Source organism: Andrena cerasifolii, chromosome 6 (assembly GCF_050908995.1).
Source record: "Andrena cerasifolii isolate SP2316 chromosome 6, iyAndCera1_principal, whole genome shotgun sequence".
Taxonomy (NCBI): domain Eukaryota; kingdom Metazoa; phylum Arthropoda; class Insecta; order Hymenoptera; family Andrenidae; genus Andrena; species Andrena cerasifolii.
The window spans coordinates 10,957,816-10,969,880 of record NC_135123.1 but is presented as its reverse complement, the minus strand read 5'-3'; the positions used below and the strand labels follow the sequence as shown (position 1 = coordinate 10,969,880).

Below are 12,065 nucleotides of genomic sequence, written 5' to 3'. Positions count from 1 at the left end.
ACGAGGACACAGTTTGCGGTCGACGGGCGGGGGGGAGGGACCGCGTTATCTTTCGGGACCGTTTCGCGTCTGTTCACCCTTCCATCGAGAGTATCGTATCTTCGCGCGTGCCTTGCGAAAGCATTTTATACGGGGTCATCTTTGAGATCGTTTCTTGGTGGAAACGCTGCAAAGATACCAAGCGAATAATCGGTTCCCCTTTTCGATGGGAAAAGCGGAACCAACCGAACCGGAATGTCCGGTTACGCGGAGCGTGGGATTTTGAAAATAGTTTCTATATTTTCTATAATATCGCATTATCGTGTGCATGTCGCGGTACGACGATTTTTAATGTGCTTTCGCACAGCTGCGAGAGCAAGGAAGGTAAAAAGTTATCAATATTCGTTAATTTAAGAGGCGAACAATAAACGCAACGAGGGTGAACCATATATGATGTTTAGAAATATATATATATATATATATAAAAATATATATATATATTTCGTAACGAAAGATACTATCGTTTTCTTTTATGAAGATCTGCTTCGTCTAGTTCAAGTGTTTTCATTTTCCTCGCGTAAAGGCATTCGGAAAACGCACTCTTTCGCGCTGCTTGAAGCTTCGCTGTTATTCGACGAAGGGAATCTTTTTCTTAGATCTTTTACGTCGTATCCTTTGGTTTCAGGGTGTTCCTCGAGCGATCGCGCATGTTTTCTGTGTTCGAACGTCACATTAATCCTGTAATGACTACGCGTAATCAGAGTGCCGATGAAAATAGGGGGCAAGTAACCGGTTGGAAACGAGATCGGAGAGGTGTTCGAAGAGGGGATTGTAATCTTCCGTACATCCATTTCTCACCTGTCGCGTGGAAAGCTGGAAGAGAAAGAAATATGAAAGCGTGCTCACCTCATGAAAGTTTCAAACGTGGACGCGTCGTGATTACAGTGCTCGGATGCGAGATTATCCTCGATCTTCGACTCGTAATTAGCATAGGTACCTATAAGACTGAGGAAACTGACAGCCGACGAAACCATTTTCTTCCCGCGACTCGCTACTTTGTGCTTCCCCAACTCTCGTTCTCGAATTCCTTCCCCTTTCGAGCGCGCAAATTTTTTTTTAGATATCCGAGCGTCGCGTCGGGGACATCAGTATCAGATAAAGGGGAAGCGCCCTGTAATCTCTCCAGTGAAAAGTACACAAAGCCGGTCGAAACGAAGCAGAAAGGGAAGCACGCGTTTTACATACGTGTCGGACGTTCAAGGGCGAATGATCTTTTGTTAGAAAAAAAAACGGAAATACATAGCTGAATGAAAGGAAACTGTAGAACGCCGCGCAACTACAATTTATTCGCAATGAAAAATATGTTCTAATATAATTTCGAGTGTTCAATTGTTCTCTTTTATTCCGCGGTAATTTTCTGCCGTGTGTGCGCAGCGAATTTCTGGCCGTTGCAGAACAGAATGCTGTAAGCAGCTAAGAGAGATATTTTTCGAATTGTATCACTCTCATCGCGAACGAGCGACATGCATACTTATTAGGTACACACTCCTTTTAGTACAATTAATTAAAGGGATCTTCCATTCGAAGAAGATATCGTATATACCAGAGTTTCTCAGCTAAGGACTTTCATTTCTTAAATATCCCGAATCTTATCAAATATCCTGTATATATTATACACACAATATACATAATGCGCTTAACGTATCGTTCAATCCACCCCCCATCCCCCATCCCCCTATCTCTGTACGATGATGGAGCAGTTACGGGAGATAATTATTATGCGCAGACTTGTATTCTTCGACTTATAACAGGCGAACACGTTGATTGTGATGTTGCATAGAGATATGCAAATAGCTGGCGGTATACTACAGTTTTTCTTCTTCGAGGGAAGATATTCTGTCGGTGTGCAGGGGAACGCGTGTAAATGACAGGCTCCCCCCCCTTTGCGTATCAAGATCCAGCCGAGGGATCTATGCTCGAGCACGCCGAGCCTGTATTTTGTCAAAAACCCGTCGCGGATCGCTAACGATTTTCTACTCGTTCTGGACAGGACGATCGTTCATTTGTACGAGACGATTAATACCACCACGTACTTCCTGATGCGTGTATGCGATTATAGTTTCTGACGCGACGGTTTACCGTTGCGTCCTCTACTGCCCTTTTGTAACATTTTCATATTTCGAAGGAGTAGATTATTTGTCTAACGATTATCTTTCAGCAGGTGCCTTACGAACATTCAATGGAAATTCATAAATCAGTAGCGGAACATTTGTAATTAGACAAAATAAACGTTTGTAAAAATAGATCTGATAGTTTCCCGACGTTGATTCCCTCGATGGTGATGTTACGCACGAGCAGCCTCGTGTTTACTATTACGTCACGAATTACAGGACACCGCAGGTAAACCAGGTATTTAGCGATAATACGAGTGCATTGAATGCGGTGGATTTTTTTCTACCCGTTAGTGGATTCAACTTGTGGCGCGATCAAAGTTCAGAAGGGTAGTTTTAAAATATTCCTTAGCATTGCTTAGAGAAAATACGAACGCGAGGAAAATCTCAGAAGCAAGTTGTTGCCTCGGAAGTACACAGCTGCTTACGGTTCGTTGAACCTTCGGCGTGTTACGAGGGTGTTGCTCGTTAATAACAAGTACGATAAAAATATTCTACGCTCTGAAATAATGTCTCACGAATTTTCATAGTAGCATGAAATTTCGAAATATCACATTTTCTATCGTTTCTTTAATAACAATTTAAAAATAAATTCTTACACGAGATATTTTGCTAAGTAGTAAATAATATTAGGTTCCTTATATTAAATTACTTGCAATATAGTATGGGTTAATGGAAGAAGGAATTTTTGAACGATTTTCTTGTTAATAACAAGGTTCGCAGAGTTGTAAGTCGTTTTCCTTCAATCGCGTAGAATCCCCTAAATAATAAACGCTTCTATGACGAGTAGAAAAATAATGGTTTCTTAAAAATTCAAGCCGTTAGTCGAATCTAGACGTCTGTTTATCAAGCTCTGCACAAGTGCGCTCGTATGCACAGCAGATGTTGAATTAACTGGCGTACCGGGTGTCTCGGAACTACTTGTCACTCCAATCGAGAATCTTCCACGCCGCACAAACTTTTGGAATATTTGCAAAAGGCATCGTTCCATTTTAAGCAAACAAGATTTCAGTTTCAGAAAGTCCCCTTCAAATTCTCTAACTAGTTTCGAAGCGATCATTTTCGTTTATAAAACGAATTTCATTAGCGCAGCGATGAGAACTCTTAATGAGAAAATTTCAATGTGAAGTAACTGTATAAACGAATAGCTCTATAACCACTGCCAAAGCAATTCTCGCTACACCCCAATAAGAATAATAACATAGTGCGAACTGCTCACAATCTAGAAAAAAAAGAATATCGAACTTTCAAACTTTTCCTACATACCATACTGTATTCCTAATATCAAGGGTGTCCGTAGGCTTTTTTTCTAAAGAAAAATATACCCCTCTTGCTTTTTTCACCCATTTTATAGTGTCAATTTAACCCTTCGTTGACGCATCTCCTTTTTCGATCAACTTTGACATACCTGGGTGGCTCACACCCAGAACAATTTTTGAACGACTGCCATTCTCCTCTAAAAAAATCCAATCATTGTGAAAAAAACCATGGGTCAATTTCGAAGTCTCTAGAATGTATTACAATAGATTTTTTATTTAAATTTTATGACCGTTTTTGTAAAAAAACTTCTAGATTACCACATGTCGAGAAAGAACGAGAAAATCTTTAAAAAATTCTAACTTTTACAAATTTCAATATTAGAAGCTAAAAATCTACAGTGTTGTTGTTCGGATATAATACTTTGCGAGAAAAAATAGTGTGTAAGTCGGCTTTGGAAAAAAACTATTTATTTCGCATATAGAAGGTACAGAGCGTCAATATCAGTTTATGGGTAGCTGAGACCCAGAGTGTCAACGAAGGGTTAATTAAAAAATTTAAAACTGAAATTTAAAAATATTCCCTTCCTTTGTATAAACTTAATACAGGTCAGTTTTAAAAAATAAGTGATTTTTTCTGAAAAGCCAGGGGGGTGGAGCAACTGCTCCTTTTGCACCCCCTCCGGGCGCCCATGTCTAATATACAATCTTCCACTAACATTCTCCTAACATACAAATCCTAATCCATAAGTTCTCCTACAACCTTACCTCTCTTTACAATACTTCAACCCATATAATCATCCCCATTTCATTAACAAAATAATTTACTCAGAAGACAAGCTTACAAATAGAATAGTATCGGGCTTTAATAAATGAACGCCAGTAGAAGCAGTACAATACAGCAGACGCGTCGCTCAAATATAAAGCACAGTACTGCACTTTGATTTTTGTTGGCAAAATTCGACGAACGTTCAAAGAAATGGTCTCAAACGATCCGTCGAAAATTTCCCCCTGTTTCATAAGGATCCTGGTACCTTGACATTTCCCGTGGATATTCCGCATCTGCGTTGTTCTTCTCGTTTCCATCGTGTCAAGTGCTTTGCGTGCGCACTGCGCTCGGCCGCCGTTGGGGGACGCGGCGGCGTGGTGGGGCGACGGCGCTCGGCCGTACGCGTACGCTCGGCCGTGCCCGGCCGCGCTCGGCAATCTCCGTGGATCTCTGCGGGGGCAGAAGCCTCCTTCCCTTTCGAGCGATTCCGCCAGTGTTCACACTCCCGCGTAGGTGTGCGCCTGTACGTGCCGCTCTTCTTATTCCATCGTCCCGCGATCCGGCGACGAGTACGGTGTCGTCTCCCCCCTCCCCCGTGTGCCAGTCCTCCGCCGACAGATTACCAGTGTGATACGCGGATCGTGCGCGTCCTTTATCCGCGAGCAACGATAAGTGTCACGTGCCGCGAGCGCGACGGGAGCCTGCCGAAATAAATTGACAGTAAAGGAACACGAGGCGGGTGCATGGAAGCCTGTGACAGTAGTGGGATGATCGTTGACACCGAGGGTGTATAGAAACGAGCGGCGGCCGACACCGGACGCGAGACGGGCCCCTCTCGATGGGATGCTTTCGCGAAGATACTGAACGAAACCGCTGATCCCTGGGATTACACAGTGCACGAATTCGAAAGTGGTCTCCGCGTCGCCTTGACAGCTCACCTGTTACCAGCGTGCCGTCGCGAAGCCAGTGCCGATAGATCGATGATCCCTCTAGCCGGTCAGTAATCGTGCACCTGTGCCGTTCGCTGCAACGTCCCGTCGCTGGATGCGAATGAGTTTCGACGACGTCGTGCATGTTGAGATTACGTAGTGCGTGGCGAGGAGCATCGGAGGCAGCGTGCGCGGAACCGAGGCAACCGTTCACGGGAGTATCGTCTCGATTACAATCGAAGATCGCGTGCCCACTTCGAGCCGCGTCTGGAGGGTTAGGTACATACGTTTCGATTTCTCATCTCGACTCCCATCTCGGAAGTGCTGGCGTGACTACGATTCGTGTCGTTATTTCGCAATCGGCGTCGCTCGCCGGAACAGTTCTGCTCAGAAATTATCGGCGAACAGAAGTCAAGGCGGTCTTGCCGCGCTCACGCGACTCTTGGGATATTCGAGGTTAGGTTTCGGGGATCTTCTCGACTCGAATTTGCCGCGGAGAGTTAGTGATTGTGGAACGCGACGAAAACGTTCAACTCCCGATCGATTTCCGGTGGAATCCGTTTCGAGCGCGAATGCCCGCGCGTTGAATGCCAGGAGTGTCCACGCGATCGTGAACTGTAAAGCGTCCCGGCTGCTTTCCTTCTCCGCCGTGAGCGAGAATTCGTTTAGGGTCGTATGCAAGTGGACCTGTGTGTTTACGTACGTTGTTCCGCGCTCGGTGTGCTCATCTATGCTCCTGTAGCGGACTATCGAGGCAACCATGAAGGACTACTACGGAAAGGGACCCTCGACGACCAGACTGATCCTGTTTCTCGCTGTGCTCGCCGTGACAACTCTCGTGAAAGGTAAGCGGCTGCGTTATCGTATCTACGGTCTTTTATTCTTGATAAGCTGCTCGTGTCGTCGGGGTGCGAATTTTGAAGTTCCCGGAGGAATTGTCGCACGATAGAAACCCAATTACGAAATTGTCGTGATGGTAATGGGAGATAGTGGATTTTCGAAACGATATTCGATGGGGTTTAGGGATTAATATTCTTTGATGTTGTTGACCGTGGGGTACATTGGCCAATGAGATTCGCGTGCTGTAAAAAGTAGGATTCAGTGAATTGGAGGTGAAAATATATGTGGGTTGTGAAACCTGGTTAGTTGCTGATTGATTGTTAGTGTAACGGTTGCGTACGAAATTTGAAATCTCGAGTGGAAAGCTGTGGGCACTTAGAGTATTATGAATCTGTGGAGATAGTAGAACGTTTTAAGCGGTTTTCGATTTCTGTTCTCCGAGAGAATTTAATTAGTTAAGTAGGAATATAAATGTGTACAGTTGGTGGTATTTGATGTAATTCATTTTTTGGTTCATTTCCTCACCATTCAAGTGAATACTACTCAAACATTTAGTACCAATTAAATTATCCACTGTTGCTATCGCAAAATTCTTGTAAATAGAACGATTGGGTGTAACAGGGCGTCTTAAAATTCTATTTTCTAAACCTCTCACTCGCGTCGTTGTCACTAGAGTACGAGAAAGAGACGAAATGTAAGATACAAAGGGGAGTTGGTCGGTCTATAGCCAGACTCACTGGGAACCTATCTAACTGGGCGTACATCTTACCTCTTCAAAAATATTTCAAGCAAAGATCGCCCATGTCATCAAGCGCTTCAGAAATATGCAGAAATTTCGCAGCTATTCAATTTGTTTCCCTCTCTTTCTCCCGTCTGTGCTATTAATTCCTACACTATATTCACTAGGGCGGAGCGGAAAGTTTAAATTTGCATTTCCAGTTGTGGCCTGGGTGTGGGATAGTTGTCTTTTGATTAACCAAACAACTGTAAAAAAAATTTGGAATAATATCCATGTCTGCAGGTTTCTTTTTCTTCTAAAAATGATTATATAATCATACTATATAAGCGAAAATTTAAATTTGAGTTTTCAGTTGGCCTGGGTGCGGGATAGTTGTCTTTTGATCAACCAAACACAACTGTAAAAATATTTTGGAAAAATATTTATGTCTGCAGGTTCCTTTTTCTCCTAAAAATGATTATATAAACATACTATACAGGCGAAAATTTAAATTTGAGTTTTCAGTTGGCCTGGGTGCGGGATAGTTGTCTTTTGATTAACCAAACAACTGTAAAAAAAATTTGGAATAATATTCATGTCTGCAGGTTTCTTTTTCTTCTAAAAATGATTATATAATCATACTATATAGGCGAAAATTTAAATTTGAGTTTTCAGTTGGCCTGGGTGCGGGATAGTTGTCTTTTGATTAACCAAACAACTGTAAAAAAAATTTGGAATAATATTCATGTCTGCAGGTTTCTTTTTCTTCTAAAAATGATTATATAATCATACTATATAGGCGAAAATTTAAATTTGAGTTTTCAGTTGGCCTGGGTGCGGGATAGTTGTCTTTTGATTAACCAAACAACTGTAAAAAAAAATTGGAAAAACATTCATGTCTGCAGGTTCCTTTTTCTCCTAAAAGTGAACCTGCAGACATGAATATTTTTCCAAATTTTCTTTACAGTTGTGTTTGGTTGATCAAAAGACAACTATCCCGCACCCAGGCCACCAGAAAACTCAAACTTAAATTTTCGCCTATATACCATCGCTCCGCCCTAATATTCACCCCATTACATCAAGCACAGCAGCAACATTCATCTTTAAACAATTCTGTTCGTTATCATAAACACATCATTCTGTATTCACACCTCTCTTCTCCCCGTTCGACGCAGGCCTCTAATAAAAATTCTAATCGTTCCACCCCCACGAAAAAAGTCCCCGATTATTCTCAGTGTCTGCTCTACCTTCCCCTCGGGCGATGGTTCCAAGTGTCTCGCACAGTAAACAAACTAAAAACGCGGTAGATCGTGGGTGTAAGAACCAGAAATTGCTGCTCGAAGTCCCATCGAGGGAAAAGGGAGGAGAAAGTCCGCCCGGTCCGCGGTTATTAAACCGTACAGCTCCTTTCGGGGTAATTATGTTTTTCGACGAACAGTTTCGAGGACCAATTAGAAGTCGCCGGGGCTCTGGGCTATCGTAAATAGCGACGGCCCGGATCAAACGGTCACCGGGGGGGAAGAGCGACCCCGAACTTTGAGCGTAATAAAGAAAATCCGCGGGCAGCTTTGGGCGGTGGAAAAATTGCACCAAAAGGCGGCCATCCAATCATTCAGCTGACCAATCGCTCGGTAAATGGAACCGCGATCTATCTGGAGCGGGCCGCGACCCAGCTTTTTAACCACTTTTTCCTCTCTATTTTTTTTTTCCGTCCCGCTGTTTGCATACATTATACGCGGGAGATTTCGTTGTTTATCGCGCGTCCGCCTCGTCGATCTCTCCAAAATGTTATCGCTCGTAAACGAATAACACGGGGATGTAATTCATCCGCGCTTTATACGGGGTGTTTCGAGGCGGACTGAGTAAACGCCACCGCCGGCTTCGAACTCTCAACGTTTCTTGCCCTCTGCGCGATATAATACATTACATTATCATGTAAAGTTGAAAATCCCCGGTGCACAGAAGCGGTGCAGTAAAAACCACTTACAATCTCCTCGAAGTAATCTCGCGAAGCGTAGAGGGTAACGAGACGTTTCTTCGGCTCGCAATTTCTCCTCCCCGCGCGGAGAAACTGTAGGTACGCAGAAAATCTCGGCGATCTTTTCGCGTGGCTTTCGCCCGGGCACACCCCGTGTATTTAAACGGCGAATCGATTCATTAATCGGTCACCATATATTCCGTCTCGTTTCCCGCTGCCGTCGGTGGCGGAAAAATTACCCATCGATTTGTAGCACACGCTGGTCGAGCGTTCGCGAAAAGTTACGCTTGTAACGTTAGCTGGAACGACACGAGCCCTGGACACACGAGGGCTTTAATCGAGTTCCACGCCTGTAATATGCTTAACGAATTTCACGATTTTTGTCCCCCGGAGCCCCCCGGGGGAAGGGTGGATTTTCCACGGCGCATCTTCGGCCCGGATAGGTCGAAGGGGAGGTTTCAACGAATCACAATTCCTGCGTGAAGTTCCCTGACCCGGACGCCGCGCGGAGACGATGTAATTCAGAAATGAGATTCGCGCTCGTCGCTCTCCTTTTTCCGCCAGCCCGTCCGACGATTTTCGTATCTCCCTCGATTCCTCGGCACGCGTAATCAACGGCCGGGGCATTTTCAGCCGGACCAGGGTCCGGGGACGTATTAATCGCAGTTATTTTAGACGGTGTCGCCGTTGCCGAAGGACCTGCTGATTCGTTGGGGGTGCACCAGGGTTGAGGGGTTGCATAGGGCCGTGGAAAGAGGGGACTTTTCATTTTGACTGCTTATTATTATTATTAAACGTCTTTATTGCACAGCACAGGCAGAAAACGATGAAAAGAAAGTAAACGAAGGGAAAAGCAAAGGCGAAGTTCGGTCGGGGATTGTCTTTCAATTTAACGTAAGACGGTAACTTCACCTAGGCTTAACTTAATACGGAAAATTAATAAAAAAAAATGCAATTGAAAGCTTATTATTTAATTGTTGGAAATTACTCCGCAGAGGTTGAAAATAAATGTCACACTATAAACACAACTATGGTTTATTGTATAGATACACAGTGTGTCCACGTATTAATGTTAGTTGGTTATATATAAAAGTATACAAGAAAAAAGGAACTTTAAGAGACGGAACGCGATCTGCACGGTTTGGTCACAATTTTCAGACTGGCTACGGTCGTCACCTTATGCCCCGGTCAAGACCCTTCGCCCCTCTTCTCCAGAAAAAGAGAAACGCAGCCCCTTAGTCCTAACACTGAGACTCGTTGAACTCCAACATTAATGAATATTTTCCCCCAAAAATCACGATAATTCGTCTTGTTCGCCGTGTACATAGCTGCTGTTGCGACAAAGCAGGATCGTCACGTAAGGAATTTGCGGCGCAAAAAATATCTCCTCTGGGTATCGTCCGAAAGGAAGAAAGAAAAATGTCGAATGACGTTTCGACCATTCTAAATAGCTGTATGTACCCTTTAATTCGTTTGGAATGTCGTGGGAAGTTTTTTACTGCGTACGTTGTAATCTTTTTATCGGAAGAATAATTTGCGTATCGAAGTGGAAGTCAAGTTACTCTTCAGTATTCAGTGAAGTTTCATCTTGATTAGAGTCTGCGTTTCATTTACACGACTCTCTGCAGGTTTCAAAATGTAGATTTAATTGTATCTCGATGAGAAGTCCCCATAAATAAAAGGGGCCACTGGAAGCTCCGAGAAACTAAGTGGCAGCTCCAAAACAATACGCACCCCTTCAGTTTTTACCGCAGGAATTCTCAAAGAAGCGATCTTTGGATAGATAAGCATAGAAGCCTGATTACTTCGCTCATGCACGGAACAGAGGTCCGTAAGGGGTGGCTTGAGAAATTTGAAAAACAAAGTAGACCCCTGCCGCGAGCTGCACAACAATTACGCGCCAAGAATAAGCGCGTCATCCGGGAAGCAAAGAATGCACAGAGGTGCCCGTAACAGACCATTATCCCGAACTTTTAGAATCCTGTTAGTCACCGCGTGTCTTCTCAACAACTCCTCTATCCCATCTCCGACCACCGTACAACAGGATTTCATTTCTTATTTCCCGTTCCCTGGGAAAACAGGTTGATATTTCTTCCGTGCTCCGCGAGCAGAACCAAAAAGAAGACGGTCGAGCGTTCGCGTTTTCCTTCAATGCGCAGGGAAACCGGGAGGTCGCCCTTTGCTGTCTGTCTTGTAGGAAATATTGAAAAAGCCGAGGAAAAGCCTAGGAAGGATGCCGCGTTTTACGATTCCTCAGGTAGGAGTCGCTGACGTAAAAAGCCTTTGCGGTCAGTGTTTGCGTTTACTGGTTCATGCTGTGCTGAAGCTATTGGTTAAATGAGAGCCACTGATTATCGGGTGCTTTGAATCGAGGCACTGAGAGCAAAAACTGACTAACGCCCGAATTGAAAGAAAAATAATTTTTACTATTTTATATAATTAGTAGAGCCAATTGGAATGTATTATTGCGGTTAATTTAATTTTGATAGAAATGTGGGTTAGTCCGTTTTTGATCTCAGTGCATCAAAGGAGATGCTTTGGAGAAGGGTTACCGAGTTTCGAGGTTTGTAATTCGTATTTAGAAGAGTGGTATTTTAATACACGTATGTTTCAATAATGATACTTATTGTGGAGGATGTTGTGGGGTATCTTTGGAGCAGTGGCGCACCCAGGGGAGGGCAAGGGGGGGCCTAGCACTCCCCAAAGGAAAAGGAAAAGGGAAATTAATGTAATCACCACTGCAGTAATTCGAGAGCTTTGTGGAAAGAAAAGAAAACTCGATTTTATTCTTTGAATAAATTTGTATAATTACCTAATGAAGTGTTTTGTGTGATTTCCTATAATTTCGAGATGAAGAAATGTTTCTGTAAATAGTGTTTGTTTAAGAAGGCGTAGATCACGTGTTTTAGCACACGTGTGACTATCCAAATTGGATAATTAAATAATGCTATGAGGTCTCAAAGTTCGTGATCCTTTTTCTGAAACACCCTGCGCATGTTATTGCAGTTTTATTCGGACCGAATGGGAGCATAAACGAATAGCAGGATTGATCAGTAGAGAAGCGCTAAAGTCGTGGAAAGAGACGCACAATTCTGTCGTCGTGGTGCAAACATCCGCAGCATGCATTATTCTCGATGGTAGAAAAGAAAGGATGAGAAGTCAGAGGGATATTGAAATTAGTTTGATGGTTTTATAAACAAGATCGTATGCGGCTCGATGATTAGATTTGAAGAGCAGAGGTCTGTGGATGATAAATTACGATCCGAATATGCTCGGAAAGCGCTGCGAATGCGGTGTGAAATGCATTCGATGAATAGTCGATCGGAACCGCACGATTGTTACAATATTTGCATGAGAAATCGTGATTTATCGTCCAAGATCTCCTTCCTTCGTTCCCAACTATACTTCCCTTTATCAGGCTAGAC

The 12,065-nt window shown here is 43.6% G+C and overlaps 1 protein-coding gene and 1 long non-coding RNA gene across 6 annotated transcripts in view; both read left to right on the top strand.

Annotated features, from left to right (window-relative positions):
• Window positions 1-454: 454 nt before the first annotated feature.
• On the top strand, window positions 455-2,284 carry LOC143369961 (uncharacterized). Its single transcript, XR_013085536.1, has 2 exons — window positions 455-1,403; window positions 1,439-2,284. It is a non-coding gene; the product is annotated as an uncharacterized LOC143369961 (long non-coding RNA).
• A 2,156-nt stretch (window positions 2,285-4,440) lies between these two features.
• Window positions 4,441-12,065, top strand: part of Sns (sticks and stones) — a 333,145-nt gene continuing 325,520 nt past the window's right edge. For 3 of the 5 annotated variants that reach the window (XM_076815426.1, XM_076815428.1, XM_076815429.1), the window contains exon 1: window positions 4,441-5,949. In XM_076815426.1, the coding sequence (XP_076671541.1) occupies window positions 5,865-5,949 (85 nt within the window). In that variant the 5' untranslated portion in view covers window positions 4,441-5,864. The remainder of the gene's footprint in view (window positions 5,950-12,065) is intronic. The other 2 variants (XM_076815427.1, XM_076815424.1) reach the window with 1 other exon arrangement.